The following is an 18,265-nucleotide window of genomic DNA, read 5'->3' on the forward strand; positions in this document are numbered from 1 at the left end:
TGTAACTTCATGTCCTACTCTAGACTTCCATCTCACTGCCCTTTCCCCCAAACCTCCTTTTTTTTTTTTCAATACTCTTGGGAAACTAATTTCCCTTTTATATCCACATTCCTTAAAATAAACAAGATACAGTTAAAGAAAGCTTTTTTCCTAAGTAACCTATCACACTGCTGCAACCTGTTATTGTCTTTGGTCTGTGGTGATCCTTGCTTCTCTGTTGTCATCTGTGATTTGTCTAGAGCTGTAGACAAAAACAGAGCCAGGATGGGCGTTAAATGTTGTCTTCTTTTTTTTTCTTTTTCAAATCTTACTCTTTGAAGTTCAGACCAGGAAACAAGTTTAAAGTGACATGGTATCAAATGTTGAATATTGGTCCTTAAATGGCTCCATTCTCATGTTAGAAAGACAGGGGTTTATACTCTACAGAAGGATTTTTAACACTGTGTTAAAACTTGGTTAGGAAAAGAGCAGGTAGTAAAGACAATGACAAAAACCAGTCCAATTTTCAGCTGCTTTGTCTGTTTTGTACCACAGAATGATTTTGATTTTTTCTTTACACAGTGGATCCTTTCCAAACTAGAAGAAGTACGAGAGAATCAGCCAAAATTGTAATGAATGGAGAAGCACCAAGATGAAGAACACTGACAGCTACCTTTTAATTCCTCTTTCACAAATAGAACTGTTTGAATATCATCAACAGAAGCAAAAACAGGAAGGAGGGAAGATTTATCCAATTATTTATTATGATCAGAACAGTCCATATCAGAAAGGTAGATGATGTTAGATTAAAAATTATGTAATGATAAAAAATCTGCCAAGTTTTGTCTTGGTTTGCTTGGTTTTTTAATGTAAGAATTTCAGATTTCATTTTTTATATAAGCAGTGTAAAGTGAGTTTGTCTTAACCTTTGATACTGAAACTGAACTCTGGAATAATTCTTATGATAGTATTTGGAGCAAGTCTTGCAGTTTTGATTTGATTGTGATAATCAGTAGTTACTTTATGTTTTGGTTTTAATGTGACTTGAGGCTGTGTTGAAATACAAATTTCTCTGTCAAAGGAAATGTTAACCTAATCACTAATGTTGAAACTCAGAATATAAGAAGGAGGATACTGGTCAGAGAATTTGAATTGAAGTCACAAGTGGCTGCTTAATTGACAATACTAGGGCAATAAATGAAAGGACCAGATCACAATTAATTTATACAGTACAGTATGGCTTCTGGTGTAAACTTTTTTTTATATCCTACTCAAGGAAATGTTGCAGCACCTCTATCAATTATTAAAATTTAACAGTTTACAGAAATGCGTATTGGGGAGAATTAACTCTGCACTAAAAATATTAATAAAAGCCTACTATTAGATAGTAAGTTAGTAACAGTCTTGCAACTCAAGAAGGAGTTTATGGGGTTATAAGTGCACTGTTGCATACCAAATATAAATGCCTTGAATTACACACAATTAGCAATTGTGTGCTAAGCAAAAGACTAGTGGAGTCAAATTTATATTAAATAATTAATATGTCACACTTACTTTTATTAACTTTTCTTACCCAATGAAACTTCTTTGTTTGATACCCAGACAGCAGCATTTTATTTTATTGCAGCTTGAATGTCTGCAATTCTGTTTATTTCTTAGATGTAGTAGTCGTAGTATTGATGAGTGGCTGTTTACTGCAGGTGATACAAAAAGTACATGAAACAACACAGTGTTACATGAAGGTTTCCATAAATTCCCATATCAAAGTCTTCAAAATATCTTGTACATATAGAAAGCACCTACTGCCAAAATGTTATTTCCAAACAATACTTTGGAATATTTATAGCTACAGGATAAAATTCTAACATTGCTGGTGATGCTTGAAGTATCCAAATTGTTCCATTATTATAAATCTAAACCAACTACCATGTAACTTGTATTTGCAGATGTTTAATTTACCATGAGTCTTGCCATTGGGGTTGAGTAACCATTTAGCAGGTTACAAAATACAGGTAATCTTGAAATTTTCCCTATAAATTGTAAATGGAATCAAAATACTATAAGGGGATTCAAAGCTATTACAATGGTGGTGTTACTCCAATCATTTTGTACACCAAGTACATACCAAGAGTATTAACTCAGGTTATATCACGCCAAACTTCCATACCTTGCCTTAGATAAGTAGTGGTTTTAGGTGCACTGAGTACCATTCTTTATGTCTCTTGTTTTTCATCTGTCATTTCTGTCTTAGGCATGATAGTTCATTCAATAGCCTCATAATGTTCTTGACAAAGTGTGTGGTCTCCTCTGCATTCCCAGAATTTACAGACTACCTGCTGCAAATTTCACTTGAAATGCATTGTTTGTGTACTTTGTACATTCCCATTTGTGTGTAGCTTTTCCATTTACCTGATTCAAAATATCTTCTCTCCACAGAGCCTCTATTTTAATTATTTCTTACATTTATTTTGCCAACAAACTCTGGTTCTCAAATCTCAGCTGGCTCTTTGGTAATGCTAAAGCAATTTAACTCTTAATGTTGAAGAATTTATTTTAAATGTGCATATTTGTGATTAAACAGCTGATGTTTTGGAAAACATAACAATTCCCCCAGAATGGCATTTTTCTTATAGACTATAAAATGTTTTGATCTTCTTCTAACTAAAAGCCTTAAGACAGGATCTGAAATGTCCACAAGTCAGTGTGGGACTTCTCTTCCATATCCCTTAGTTTCCACTTGTAATGAAAATATGATTTTCTATAGGTCCCTTTTCTAGTCCATAATTTTTGTCTTTTGACTTTGTTTTTTTAATAAACCTTTCTCCATACAGTCATGAAAGAATTTTGCCATTTCTTGGCAAACATCAGTTTTCTCCTTTAACTATGTATCACCCCAGACTGAAGGGAGAAGTATTTAGACTTGTGCCATCGTGTAATTTTCTGGATTACTGCAGGTTGTATGAGATGTCTACTCTGCTGTGCCTCATTCCTTATTGCAATATGCATATTTTTTTCAACAAGAAGGCTGAATAGGTATGTTAAGTTTTACTGAAAGTGTATATGCAACTAGAAAAGGGGATCTTGATAAACATTAAAATGTAGGCATTTGGTTCTGCCCACTGTGGTGTTTAAAAGTGTATCTTGACCTTTACTGAAATGCTGAAGAACTGCTCTCTTCTACATGACTGTTATGTAAACTTAAAACATTTGAGAAATGTCGTTTGGGTTCTCAGTTTGCTAAGGGTTACAATTACCTCTAAGAAATTCATGAAACATTTGTAAGTCTGATTGTTGCGCTTCCTTTTTGTTCAGCTGCATGGCTTTCATAGCATGGCTGTCTTGGTTTCCACCCCCACTCTACCCCCACCTTCTTAATCTTGAATAAAGTGAAACTGAATTCTATTTGACTGAAATGTGATTATTACTTGTTTTCTTTATGTTCTGCTTTAATTAAAAGATAATACCATTCATTACTCAGAATTTCATAGGTCAAGTCAAATCCTGTCTCTGAGGACACATGGTCAAACTTCTTTTGCAGCCACCCTAGGAAAAGAGAATTATGAATTTTAGAATTTACCTTTGGTTTATTTTTTTAAGACAAGTTTTTAGTAACTGGATTAACACATATCAGTTCCTTTTTAAATTTTTTTTGAGATGTGGGGTGGTTTTGGCTCTTGATTTTGTTGGGTTTTTTTCTCTGTGTTGCTGTATTGAAAAAGACATAATGATGTTGCCAGACAGTAGAATCATGGAATGATTTGAGTTGAAAGAGACATTACAGATGACCTAGTTCCAGTCCCCCTGCTCTGGGCAGAGCCACTTTCAGCTAGACCAGGTTGCTCAGAGCCCCATCTAACCTGGCCTTGAACAGCTTCAGGGATGAGGCAAGCACAACTTCCTGGGCAACCTATTGCAGTGATTCACCATCCTCACAGGAAAGAATTTCCTCCTGATATCTTAATCTAAACCTACTCCTCTCTTAGTCTGAAGCTGTTCCCTCTTGTCCTATCACTACATGCTCTTGTCAATAGTTCTTCCTGAGCTTTCTTGTAGGCCCCCTTTAGGTTCATGAGGCTGCTACATCATCTTCGCAGAATCTTCCCCTCTGAGACTTAATCTCCTGAACTCTGCCTTCATAAAAGAGCTGCTCTAGCCCTCAGACCATCTTCCTGGCCTTCCTCTGGACCATCTCCAACAGGTCTGTGTCTTCTATTGAAAGCCACAGAGCTGGCACAGCACTCCAGGTGCGCTCTATGAAACTGGAATAGAGGGGCAGAATCCTCTCCTCACCCTGCTGGCCACACTGCTTTGGATGCAGCCCAGGATACATTTGGATTTCTGGCCTGCAAGTGCAGTTGGCTGGGTCTTCTTCCGTCTTCTCATTCAACAGCACCCCCAAGACTTGTTCAGGGGTGCTCTCAATGCATTCTCCACTGAGCCTGTACTTGCACTTAGAATAACTCAATTCTTGTGAAATCCTGTTTTCAATTTTTTTTTCTCATTATAAAGATTGTGTATGTATGCCATTAGCTACTTTTTATCTTTAGCGTTTTACGTAATTACTCTTATTGGCAGACTTGGGAATTTTCTGCCCAGTATATGCAAGTACATCTATGCATCACCTAAGAGATGAAGCTTTATCTAATCTGTGCAACGATGATCTTGGTCACAATTTTTGTTTTTGTGGCTGCAAGAATCTAAAGTTCACTGATCATGCACCCAAGATGTTGTAATTTGGGTTTGATTGTCTTCACAGCAAATCTGGAACAAGAACTCTAAATATTCTTGTTATACCTCAAGGGAAGAGTAGGTTTATTTTAAGTCTGCTCCAACAATAAGTAAAAGAATGTCTTATGTAATTTTTTGTTTTAACTTGTCATGGTACAGCAAAGGCTGAAACATAGGGCTGCCAGAACAGGCATGATGATATAATATGCAAAAAGGGGAGAAAATGAAATTCTCTTTTTGCCGGCTGTCTCCGAATGTTTTTCTTATGTTTGTGCATGTTCACTTCTAGTTGAAACAAGCAGATTGAGAACTATGTGCAGAGGTTTGTCTTGGTAAGCACTTTCATGTATGCTTTTGATTGTTGGTTGTGAAGTGTGACAACAAAGCAAACTTGTGCTGATGAGTCCTGCAATGGTAACAGTCTCAACATGTGCAAAACTCATACTCCAGCAAAGCCAGGCTCCCACATTCATGGTGCAAACGTCCTACTCACATACACAGCAAATCTTGACTCTCAGAGGAAACCTCTAAGAGTTTAAACGTATTTTTCTGGAAGTCCCAGGGGGCTCAAAATTAGATCAAGCAGTCAAGGCATTTGGGCATTTTATATGCCTTCATCTAATAAATCTGCTGCCCTAGAAAAGTATTACATTGATGTCTTTTCATGTGACTGGAATTTTTAAGGTAAAACTCCATTGTCTATAGATCTTATGACAAGACTTGCTTTTGAATTATTCTCTGAGCAACAATGGTTAATTTATGACAGTAGGTTTAAGTACTTCTTTCAGTACTTCTAAAGGAGGGTTCAGATGACATGTTGGATGATATGGATGTAACATGGATGATACACAGATGGGCTGTTGCATGGTGTGCTTTCCACCACCCCCCTTTGGCTGCCTCTCCTTCAGCAAGTGGCTCTGTGTCCTGTGCCTCAGGACACAGAGTGAAGAGCCTCATCCTCAGGTGCTCTTCACTGTTCAACCTCATCCTCAGAGGCTCTTCACTATTCCCACAGCATAGAGAACTGCCATTCACTAGTATGGACACAGTGTTACAGGTCAGTGTCCTTCACTTCCTTAAAAACATAAAAGCATCGTTAAGAAGGGGCTTCTCCTGATTTTTCGACACTAAAGAAAAAGTAGATTAGTCAAACATTACAGACTGTTTTCTTCTGGAAACACTACTTTTTCTGTATTTCAGGAAAAAAAAGGAACTGTGTTGTTTAATATGTCAAACTGCAAACATCTTTTATGAGCAGGGAAAGGTCAGGCTGTGCTTTTCCCAGGACTGAGCTGTGAGAGCTATCCCCTGGCGGCATACACAAGTGCACTAGCTACTCAAACTGAAAATTCAGTAGAATTTTTTTATTTTTATGTGCCACACAGAAACTGTTATTTTATGCCAAAAGTAAAAGCTATTGCTGTATTACTTTCCCTTAGAAAAATGGCATTTTGATGTATTTAATTATAGGAGAAACTTGGCACATCTTTTGAGGTTAATTACTGCTATTATAAGGCTCTTCTACTAACATGCTGTACTCACCAGTGTTGCTGGTGACCTGATAAATGCCAGTAACTTCTGCAAGTTTTGCATGGTAAGAACAGCCTTCAAAATTGCCCTCATGTCCTTTATTATTTTATCTGAGAATTGTTGCCACAGTGAAGGAGAACTGAATGTGCTATTAGAGGTGTTGCCGTTTTTAGTGGAGGGGTTTGTACTTGGGCAGAAAATATGGGAGGTAGGAAAATGGCTGGAAATCTTCTAAAGAATGGCCATTACAGCTCTCTAAACCATGGAAAACTACCCATGAAGCTTAATAGCAAGGGGAATGCAACGTGCAAAACCAGGTTATATGAGTGACTTGGAGGAATTTAAGGCCTAGTTAATTACAAGTACCTGTGGATAATCTTTCAGCTCTCATGGCAGTGAATGCTGGGAACATTTAAGTGCCTTGCTCTGCAAGAAAAGTGTTGTAAAGCATTTGAACAAAAATGTAGTGATATGCAAGAGTCACCAGTAATTAGTAGTTTGTAATTGCTATTAGAACATCCAAGGACTTGGCCTATCAAGAGTACAGAGAGCTACTTCTGTAAAACATAATAGGCTTACCCTAGTCTTTCAATTACATTGCTTAGAACAAGAATATAAAAATATCTAGCACCCTAAAAAACTCTAACTTGTTATTTTTAAGGCAATACTGTTTCAAATTTTATAAGCTATGATTGTAAATACTAAATTTTAAAAAATCTGAAGAAAATACCAACTGGACAGCAATGTAGCTATGTACATCCTTCTAAATACACCTGATTATATAGCTGTCAAAAAATAACTCACAGGCAAAAATGAGATGGGAAATATGAACACAATATTTTAAATGTACAACCTGTGAAATCTAATTCTTTAAAACTATTTTAATGCATATTTCTTCAGTAAATATAAATCCCTCTTCCACTTCCCTAAATAGTATTTCAAAAGACGCCCTTTTTAAAATGAACACAGCCTGTATTATGAGCAAGCCACACTTTGTGGCTGCAACTATACTTTTCTTTAAAACAGAACAAACTCCCTCAGGTTTAGTGGACTTGACAACAGCAAAGACAAAATGAGTATTTTCTGTCTGAGGCACAAGCAGGAAAGATTGTCTTCTTGTCTGGATACTGATCCTGATAGAGCTCCAAAATTAAGTCTCTGACAGCTTTGACTTCTTGTTTAAATCATAGTTCAAAGCACAATTTTTGGTTTTGAACAGTTAAAAGCTATGGGTTAAGGAAGAAAAATGTGGGCAGTATCAAAACGGGCTAATTTTGTATTTAAATATCAAATTACTATAAAGACATAGTCCCCTGTTAGGTTTTTTTCATTCATCTGTTAGTGGAATAAAAGCTGTTTGCAACACTACTTTCTGAAATGTGTGGAGTATGCTTTTTTCAAAGGTAAGCATTACAGGTCAACAAAATTTTTTCCAAAAGTCTACTGAAATTATGCAGCATATATTAATAGTTCAGCACACTGTTGTAGTTTGTCAATGATCATGAAAGAAATTAAGTTTTCTAAAACACACGGAGTAAATAGGATTCTCTTTGGCTAAGAAGGGAACATGTGTTTTCTCTATTGCTAATAAATTAATATAATATTTCTAATTTCTGATAGTAGGATTTGGCATAGAATCCAAGGAATCACTTAGGTTAGAAAAGACCTCCAAGATCATCAAATTCAACCATCAAATCCATTGCCAACTAGAACATGCCACATCCAGTTGTTTTTGAGTACACCTCCAGGGATGCTGACTCCCCCCACCACATCCTTGGGCACCCTGTTCCTGAAGCTCCCCTGGTGTAGGTTGAATTTTGATACATGTCTTGCAGAATATAAGCCTGTACTATGTAATAGGATACCTCATCTTTTTGGTGATGTAAAGCATCAGTAGCGTTTGTTGAGGAAAGTTATTCAGACTATTTTTATAATTTGGACTTTTTTCTCTCAAATCCATAGAACAAAATTTTTCTTCTAATTATGTCTATTACATGGATGGAAGAACAGAAGCATCTACTGCTGTGACCATTTGCTTTTTTTGTTCCCTGTCCTCTTTCTCTCAGTGTCTCCAGCTTGCTTCGATAACTTTATCTAACTGGAAGTTGTAAACGTACTTTAGGGCTTTAGCATATCTACTAGGGCCCTCTCTTCCAAACAGCTACAGTCAGGAGACAAACTGTTAGCTTTAAATGGAATTAAACTACATTCCAATAGGAGGACTCCAGTTACTACAAACACCTTTTCTCTGCACTATCCCTCTCCCCCATCCAAAACTTAATTAGATAATAGTTCAGCAGGAACAGTAATTGGGCTGCTTGAATTGGAAAGCTTTTTTCATGTAATGTAAATCTTCTAAAACCATGTTTTGAAACACCATTCACATTACTGTGCTAACTTTGGAAAATAAAAGGAATGGAAACACATACATCCAACACTCATTGAATGGGAAAGCTTAAAGGACCATAGAAGGAAAGCTGCAGCAGTTACTTTCACAATTGTATCCTGAATAATTTGGCAGGTCATGTTACCTAAATACAATATTTTCAAATAAAAGGACACTCAATAATTCCTGTAGTTGACACCAGTATTCCAAGAATATCTTGACAAGTTGGCACAAATGAGGACATAACAATATGACCAAGGTCACCCACAAAAAACAAGATGAAGGCATTATCATAAATGAATCACACAGACTCAAACACAGAGTAGTAATCAGCAATCATGAAAGTGTTCCCACAGAAGCAGCTAAATAGAATCCATTTGTACATGGCCTTAGCCCGGTTGTTGCTGACATAAAACAATAAAAGCCTTTAACTTTTGTTTGAATAATATTTGCTATTATCCCAAAATAAACATAAGGATTAAGATCTGAAGACAAATATAAATATCAGTCTAGTTATAATGTTTACCAACACTGGTCTCTTAATCTGTGGTGTTTATATAGCACAGTAAAACAAAAGGTTGTAAACAAGACTTCAGACTTAAACATGAGAGTTAAAGACGAGGCATTTAGTTTCTCGTCTGACTGTGCAGTTATTCTTAACCTTATTTTTCCTAGCTCCACAAGTCTTATAGTTTTAATGTCTGGGTTTAAATTTTAGGATGACATTTCCTGTGCCTTGGTAAAATGTGTGTGTGTGTGAGCAGGGCAGGATAGCTCTCTGCAATCTACCTTCCCACCACTAGACGTCAACGTTAGATCATCCAAAACCCTGAAAAGGGTAGAGGTCCTAGGAGGGTTAGAACAAAAGACTGGAGGTGTATTCCAAATCCTACATCATGGTTGTAGCACAAACCTTCCTTTATTTAAGCACCAATTTCTCTCTCTCTTTTCCTTTCATGGAAAAGCAAGGACTTTTATGTATTCTTCCCTTGGTGCTCCAGCATCCCTCACATTTGGACTTCAGAATAAAAAATACTTACAATGTAACCACTTGTTCAGAGGATGAATTCTTTTATTCTCTTAAGAATAAGAAAACTCATCCTCTTCAGTGAGGTAACAAACTACTGTTGAGATTTCATCTGTAAGTAACAACAATAAAATTGAAAATAAGACTAATTACTGATTGTGACTGATTTCTTAGAAAATGAGTCTATAGTACACTGTTAAATGACATCCTTTTTCTTCAGTGTAAGATTATTTAAGGAAAATGCAGACAAACATATGACAAGAAGGGTATTGCTTGACACACAGAAGCAGATTGCCTATGTGTAACTGTTCTGAGTTAAATTTTAACATAAATGCATAATCTAAATATTCCTTGCTGAAATTTAACCCTATTACTTCTCAGCCTTGGCAGAAATAGAGATGTAATTCTTCTGTTATCAGAATAAAGCTCCCCCTGCTCCATCTCCTCCCCTCACCAATTAAATTATTTCAAAACTGGGGGAGAAACTTATCTTCATTCTTATTTATATGCAAAACATTTCATATAACTGAACTCTCTGACCTGTCTGCTTGTTGTTAATATATTTTGTACAGCTGTTTTTCATGATTTTCCCCAAGGGAAATTCAGATATGTACAAGCTGTGTTGACCTCAGAATTGGGAGGAACAATGTTTAGAATGCCTAAAATTAGTTAGTTTCATCTCTCCAGCTTAAAATTTGTTGTATACCATTGAGAGGTACCTCAGCATAGAGACGAGACAGGTATAACTAATAAAGTCAGAGGGAAACCATCTCTTCTTTTTGAGCCAGCATGTGCCCAGGTCGCCAAGGCCAGTGGCACTCTGGCCTGTAGTGTGGATGACAGGGCCAGGAAAGGGATTGGCAGCGTGCTCGACATTGTGAAGGCCACACCTTGAATCCCGTGCTCAGTTTTGGGCCCCTCACTTGGTACAGGAAGGACAGTGAGCGTGTCCAGAGGAGGGGAACAGAGCAGGTGAAGGGTCTGAGCACAAATCCAGCTTTCTACCAGGCTGTCTAGCCTGGAAGAAAGGAGGCTCAGGAGATATCTTCCTTATTGCACTCTACATCCCTTTGAATGGAGGCTGTAGTGAGGTGGGGGTTGGCCTCTTCTTCCAAGTAAAAAGTGACAGGACGAGACAAAATTGCCTTAATTTGTACCCAGGAACATAAACATTGGATATAAGGAAAAAAATATTAACTGAAAGTGTTTTCAGAGCACAGGCTGCCCAGAGCAGTTGTTGAGTCACCATCCCTGCAGGTGTTTGAATGTTACGCAGAAGTGGCACCTTGAGGCATGGTTTAGTGGTGGACTTGGTAGTGTTAGGTTAAAGGTTAGATGTGATGATGTTAAGGGTATTTTCAAAATGAAAAAATTCTATTATTAACTTCTCTAAGTCATATTTGTTGCTGTAATTAGGCATGGTCATTACTGCTTACATGAGTCTAAGAGATGCTATTCCCTCTGTTTCTTGTAGAATTCCTGAATTCACTGAATCATAAAAAATGTTTGGGAATTTAAAGATGTGTTAGCTTCAACACCCCTACCATGGGCAGGAACATCTTCCAACCGACCCAGCTGCTCAGACATCCTCCATCCTGTCCTTGAAGACCACGTATAGGAGTTCCACAAACTACTCAGCAATTTCTTTTTGTTATCAAGTCTAAACCTACTTTCTTTAAAGCTGTTTAAAGAAAGTTCAAAGCTGCTTCCCCCATCCTAGTCCAACTTCGTGAATCTTTCCAGAATTCTTTGATTGCCTCAACTTGTCTTTCCAGCAATGTCACTTTATTCTTTCATCTTCTAGTCAATTAAATTATTGCACAACTGTAAGAAAGGATTGCTATTGGCACACAGTGCAGCACATTTCCCCCCTTCTTATTATATTCTTCCCATCAATGAGGCTAGGCATCACAAAGGAACCTAGGAGAAATCAAGCCGTTTCAATCCTTGAATGCATTTAGTTTTCAAGTAAATAACTGCTATTGAATGTGGCAGTGTGTTTTTTGATTGCAATGCATTTCTAGCAGTCAGTTTTATAATCTTTCCTATTTCGTACTGTCACAGCATATTTTATTACTGATGGATTGTTCCTTTCCCCCTAGTGTTGTTGGTTTTGCCCTAGCTGTCCATCTCCCCAAAGACCTGTCCCTCTGTTCCCTGTTCCTCCCCCTATTGAATGTCAATCCCTCCCCGAGCCTGCCCCTTTCTCTGGAAACTTCCCTATCAATTTTGTATCCTTCAAAACCCCATTGGTTTGTTTAAGTTATTCTCCTCCCTATTGGTTTAAATATTGTATTCCCCGCCTTGTGTTCCACCCCCAATTTCTCCCAATTGGTCAAAGATTGTAGCCTCCCCTGGGACCTCCTCCCCCTTATAAGTTGGTGTGTGATACTTAGTTTCTCTTTACTGTTCCTGAGCCTTCGGGAATAAACTTCAATGGCAACCATACAGAGGGCGTCTCCCTGATCCTTGTCCCTACCCTTGGCGCAGTCTGCAGTCCACCTGTGCCGTAGAGCTGCCGTACCCTGCAGCTGCACCCTGGACTGGACAGCTTTCTGGGGGCAGCCTGCCCGTGCTGTCAGTGCTGGGAGTCGGTCGGGCAGAAGAAATCCGGCACCGCAGCAATTGAATGTTTGAACCTCTCAAATTTAAACAATGGCAAGTGCGAGGCCCTGTGCCTGGGTCGGAGCAGTCCCCTACATTAATATAGACCAGGGGACAAAACACAGAGAGGGCTGTCCTGAGGAGAGGACTGCTGGGGATACTGGAGGATGACAAACTACATATGAGCCAGGAGCGTGTGCTTGCAGCCCAGAAAGACAACTGCATCCAGCTGACCAGTGTGGGCAACAGATTTAGAGAGATCTCTTGAGCTCCCGTCCTGGTATACTCCATACAGCTCTGGAATCCCCAGTACAAGAAAGACCTGCTGGAGTGAGTCCAGTGAACAGGCTTTTTCAGGGGTCTGTAGAGAAAGGACAAGGACCAATGGCTTTATGCTGAAAGTGGGTAGATTTAGCTTGGACATAAGGGAGGAATGTTTTATGTTGAGGGTGGTGAGACACTGGAACATGTTGCCCAGAGAATCTGGGGATACCTTGTCGCTGGAAGTGTTTGAGGTCATGCTGGATGAAGCTCTGAGTAACCTGGTCTAGTAGAAAGTGCCGCCATAGTAGGATGTTGAACTAGAAGATCTTTTAAGGCCCTTCCAAACCAAACCATTCTGTGATTGGAAGCATTGTCGTCTGTAACTGTTGAACTGTAAATACTGATGTTTGCCAATACCCCCAGGGATCAGCAAAGGAATTGTTCTAAAATTAATTCATATTTTAAAAAATTATTTAGCAGGTGGAATATAAATTGGTTACAGTAAATTCAACTGGCCTCCACTTTTCTCAGTACACTGGTAGATATAAAAACCTTTTAACTTAGATCCAATGTAAAAATTAAATAAGCTTTCTTGCGTACCTCTTAATGGAGAACTCAAATGGTAGTGCTGCATACAGATTTGGTCTGGATCTGGAGCAGTGAATTCCTGGGTCTGTGGAGGACTGGGCATAACCATGTTGTTTCTCAAGCATTCTGACTGTTGTAACAGGACAGTTGTGCTTAGAAGAGAGTGTCCTGCAGAGCTGGGATGGCACTGTGCTGAGCCAACTTATTTTTCTGCCTTGAGACTCCTGCTCAATCCATCCCCTCTGCCAACAACTTACCTCCTAGAGGAGAGTCCCAAAGGGCCGGCTGTGCATGTGTGAACAAAATGGTGTGAATACCTAATTTACATAAGAAATGCGCACCATACAACCACTCACTCACTTCCCCACCAGGGAGACTGGGGAGAAAATTGGAAAGGTAAAAAGTAGAAAACTTACAGGTTGAGAGAAAGACACATTAATAGGAAAAGCAAAATCCATGCACGCAAGAAAAGCAAACCAAGGAGTTAATTCTCTGCTTCCTGTGGGCAGACAGAGGTTCAGCCATCCCCAGGAGGGCAGAGTCCTACGTTACAGTGACCTGGGAAGATCAATGCCATCACTCCAAGCAACTGCCCCTTCCTCCTTTCCCCCCCACATTCAGATACTGACATGGCATTGTATGTTTGGAACATCCCCTTGGTCAGCTGGGGCCTCCTGTCCTGGCTGTGTCTTCTCCCAGCCTCCCAACTGCCCTGCCAGTGTGAGGGTATGGAAAGCAGAAAAGGCCCCGGCACTGTGTAAAACCTGCTCAGCAGTAACAAACGCATCTCTTATATCAGCACTGATTAGAAAGGCTAGAGACCCTGTGTCCTGACCGTACACTTTCTCTGTATTTTCAGCCTTACTAGTGGAAAGATGTGCAAAATAATTTTGTTTATGAATTACTGTTCCTTCAATTTACTGAAGACACAGAACAGACATCATTTTGTAGAGAACATAAAGGGCAATGTCATGGAAAGGCACATGCACAGCATTTTGAATGGGGTTTATTCTGACTTCATTGTAATTGCAGCTGCAAATCTAGCTTTGTTATCAGGGTCTTGTGAGAAGAATTATTTCATAAGCATCTACATCTGCAAACCTCAGTCACCTTATGTGGCCAAGTACCACATAACATCAGGATTAACCATCAGTTTGACAGAATATAACAAAAGGAATTTGACACAGACAGCTAGTCTCATGCTATAATTCAAAGAAAAGCAGAGTCTTACAATGAAGTGAAGCATTACTTAAGGCACAAAGTGATTGTAGTATAAAGCTGTGGGCATATCTTCCTCATTCTCAGTAAACAGGCATGTTACTAATAGAAAATGCTTATGGTGTGGATTATAGTAGATAACATGATATGAAAGCAAGATACAGGAATTTTTATGTTCCTTAAAATGCAGTTCTCAGGATAAATGAGTATGCCTAACACTAGGAGACAGCCTACAATAACCCAGCCAGGATCTGATAGAAGAGGGGATTAACATGAAACACATTCTAAAGTGTTCTTAGAAGCAGCAGAAAGTCCTTCAAACTGGACAGGCGGAGAGTCCTGTGGTTTTTTTATACTGGGAAATATCAGCATTTTAACCAACAGGCAGGTGTCACAGGGCTTTCTATGAGTACTTGTGTTTGTGTTCTTGTGTTTGTGATTATTTACTACTAACAAGAAGCATTCATTGCAAGACCAGTGCAATACCAGCTGTTTCAGCCTGACTACTGCAATGATTGAAAGAAATTCTTTTTCTAGAAAATTGTGTTGGCAGGCTAGAAGAGATCAGTGTAAAATAGGATTATGACTGGAAATTGATTGATTGTTTTAGATCTAGTTTTTTTAAAAAAATTGATTATTAGTCTTTGATAAAAGTTACACCTAAGTTACAGATTTTCTGTATTGCATTCATGGTCAAGACAAATAATTGCAACTGAACTGAAAATCTCTAAACCATTGGAGAATTAAACACCTGAGCTGTATTCACAGCTCCTGCAGTATATAAGAACCAATTCTGTTAACCAATTCTTTTTTTTACATTGTTGTATCTCTCCCACTGAAGGGTTTTTGAGGATTATTGCGAGTAGGTGGACTTTGAATCAATAACTCTAGCTATTACTGTAGCTATAGCTCTAGCTCTTTAGGCTAGTCTGATAAAATGCTTAAATGTCCCTTCCCCCTCCCCCCTTGTCAAATACTCTAAAGGGTTCTGAATGAGATAAGATATCCCTCAAGGCTTGCAGGCTTTTTGCTATTTTGCTAGTTTTGTAGAATCTCAAAACTAAGAAGTCTAGAAAAGGGTTATTAAATCTTGTCAGCACTTCGTAATAACACAAATTTACATTTAACAAATATCTTTTGGCATTTCCAGCTGTGTATCATGAAAGGAGTGAAAACATCCTGAAAATTTACATCAAGATTGGAATTTTATAGGAGTCTCTCCACTAAGAAGTTGGCCCAAGAGACACAATGGAAATATGCAACTGTAAACACATGAGCAGTAGCTGCTCTACAGAAAGAACAGAGAGGGTTCCAAGTAAATCCATAATCGTTAGAGAGCAAACCAAGGAACAAAGAGGGAAAATACAAAACAAGCACATGTTAGTGTCGCTTCTTGGCAGAAATTTTTGTTAATGAAATACAACTCACAAATTAATTCCAGAATTCACTCTTAATTGAAATACGTAGAATATAACATGTTCTCTGTAAAAAGAGTATAAGCAGGAACAGCAAGAGTTACATGTAACATGCTGTAAGATTTTGATACTCCATGTATCCATGCCAAAGTTGCCTTGCTTCAGGCTCATTTTATTTTTTTGTAGACCTCTACTTTTCCATGACATGGTGCATGGAGCAGAAGACAAAATAAGGGTAAATAGTTTTGAATATACAGAAGCGGGAGAATATACTTGTCCCGTTAAAAATAAAAAGCATGTGAGAAACCAAACTAGACTAAAATCCTCAAAAGCTATGGTCCTGGAAAGAAAACTGATCATGTGTAATAAAGATAGTGGCAAAATCATTTAACAGAAAAACCTCAAAACCTCTAACTAATCCGCTAACTTCAATTGAATACTAAAATTCTGTTACTCTTGTTAAAATGTGTTACATTACTGTCCAGTGGGAATCCAATTTATTTCTGTAATAAAAGGGCAATTGATGATGAATAAGAGGCGCCACTGCAAGGACCTGTTCTTAATCTGTTTTCATAAAAAATGATATAAAAAAGAAAAAAAAATAATCAGGAGACGTCTTGAGTATTTCTTTTTCACTTCAATCAGTAATACCACTAGGTAAAAGCAGCCTTCCCCTGTTTTGTGAAAGTGACAAGAAAAAGGGAGAAACGCCAGGTTAATGAATATATTGAATACAACTCATTGTAAAAACAAATATTTGTCAGGCAACAAATGGATAACACTGTAAGTGAAAAATAATTTTTTGAAGATATATGAATACATTTTATCTCCAGCTGTTACATGTAATGCTATTGTTTCAATAAAGCGTCTCTTTTGGAGGGTTTGAATCTCCATGCTTGGGAATACATTGTATCTGGTTTGATACTTTGCACCTCTATCCTATTTCCTAGGAAACAAAATATTAAATAGAACATCAAGCAGTGCTAAAGGCTGGAGGCAGAGTGGCTGGAAAGCTGTCCAGAAGAAAAGGACCTGGGATGCTTGTTGACAGTGGCCGAATATGAGCCATTGTGTGCCCAGCTGGCCAAGAAGTCCAGTGGCATCCTGGCCTGCACCAGGAACAGTGTGGCCAGCAGGGCCAGGGAAGGCATCATTGCCCTGTACCTGGCACTGACAATGCCACACCTCAAATCCTGTGCTCAGCTCTGGACCCCTCACTTGCAGGACTGAGGAGGTAGAGAGTGTCCAGAGAAGGGCAGCAGAGCTGGGGAAGTGTCTGACACACAAATCCTGTGAGGAATGGCTGAAGGAGCTGGGGGTTGTTTATCCTGGAGAGGCTCAGGAGAGAGCCCTTCGTCTTTACAGCTGTTGAATGGAGGGTGTAAAAGGGTAGCACAGCATCAGCCACGTCTGTACCCTGTGCCCCATCAGCAGGCTGGGGTGCTCCAGGCAGGGGACACAACTCGGCCCAAACTGACCAAAGGGAACTCCATACCATGTGATGTCTCTCAGATATAAAACTAAGGGAAGGAGGAGAAAGGGAGATATTTGTTATTTACAATATTTGCCTTCTGGAGCAACCTCTACTCATGCTGGAGCCCTGCATCATGGGAAGGGGCTGAACACTGAACATAACTTCCTGATGGCAAATAATGGAAAATAATTATTTTTTTGCTTTGATTATGTGCAAGCAAACTTCGCTTTTCCTTTAATAAACTGCCTTATCTCAACTTATGAGTTGTTTTTCATCTGATTTTCCCTCCCCTGTTCAGCTGTGGAACAATAGAGAGGCTTGGTGGTCACCTGGTATCCTGCCAAGATCAACCCTCCACACCTGTCTAGTCAGCAATAGTACTGAAAAAGCACAAAAAAGATGTTTCCTATCATTGACCAATGCCAAACACTGGCATTCTTACAGGATATTCTACTTGAATTAGGTTAGTTTTTACTCTGCTGCCACTGTGTTTTTGCAATAGTGGAAATGTGGAGGTATCAAGTGTTACTCTGACTACACATCAGTTAATACTATTTCAACTGCTAAATAACTCATATTAAAAAAAAAAAAAAAGACTCCTTCTTTAGTACAGATCTGCTCAGAAGTAAGGAATTTAGCAGATTATCATAGAAATGGATAAAAGACAGAATCATGGAATATCCTGAGTCAGAAAGGATCCACAAGGATCATTGAAGTCCAGCTCCTAGTTCTGCAAAGGACAGCCTGCGGACTTACACCATGAGCCTGATGACATTGTCCAAACACTTCCTGAGCTCTGTCAGGCTGATGCTGTGACCATTTCTCCAGGGACCTGTTCCAGTGCCCAACCACCCTCTGGGGAATTCCTAATAGCCAATGTAAACCTCCCCTTCAGGCCATTGTCACAACTTCAGGCCATTCCCTGGTCACCATAGAGGAGAGATGAGTGTCTGCCACTCCTCTTCCCCTCCCACGGAAGTTGTAACTACAGTAAGATCTGTCCTCAGTCTCCTCCAGGCTGAACAGACCAAGTGACCTCAGTTGCTCCTCAC

The 18,265-nt window shown here is 38.9% G+C and overlaps 1 protein-coding gene across 2 annotated transcripts in view; it reads left to right on the plus strand.

Moving 5' to 3' along the window:
• Window positions 1-3,381, plus strand: part of VPS13A (vacuolar protein sorting 13 homolog A) — a 109,681-nt gene extending 106,300 nt beyond the window's left edge. For both annotated transcript variants that reach the window (XM_064736814.1, XM_064736813.1), the window contains one exon: window positions 562-3,381. In XM_064736814.1, the coding sequence (XP_064592884.1) occupies window positions 562-612 (51 nt within the window). In that variant the 3' untranslated portion in view covers window positions 613-3,381. The remainder of the gene's footprint in view (window positions 1-561) is intronic.
• The last annotated feature ends 14,884 nt before the right edge of the window (window positions 3,382-18,265 follow it).

The sequence above is a fragment of the Zonotrichia leucophrys genome, chromosome Z (genome assembly GCF_028769735.1).
Source record: "Zonotrichia leucophrys gambelii isolate GWCS_2022_RI chromosome Z, RI_Zleu_2.0, whole genome shotgun sequence".
Lineage (NCBI taxonomy): Eukaryota > Metazoa > Chordata > Aves > Passeriformes > Passerellidae > Zonotrichia > Zonotrichia leucophrys.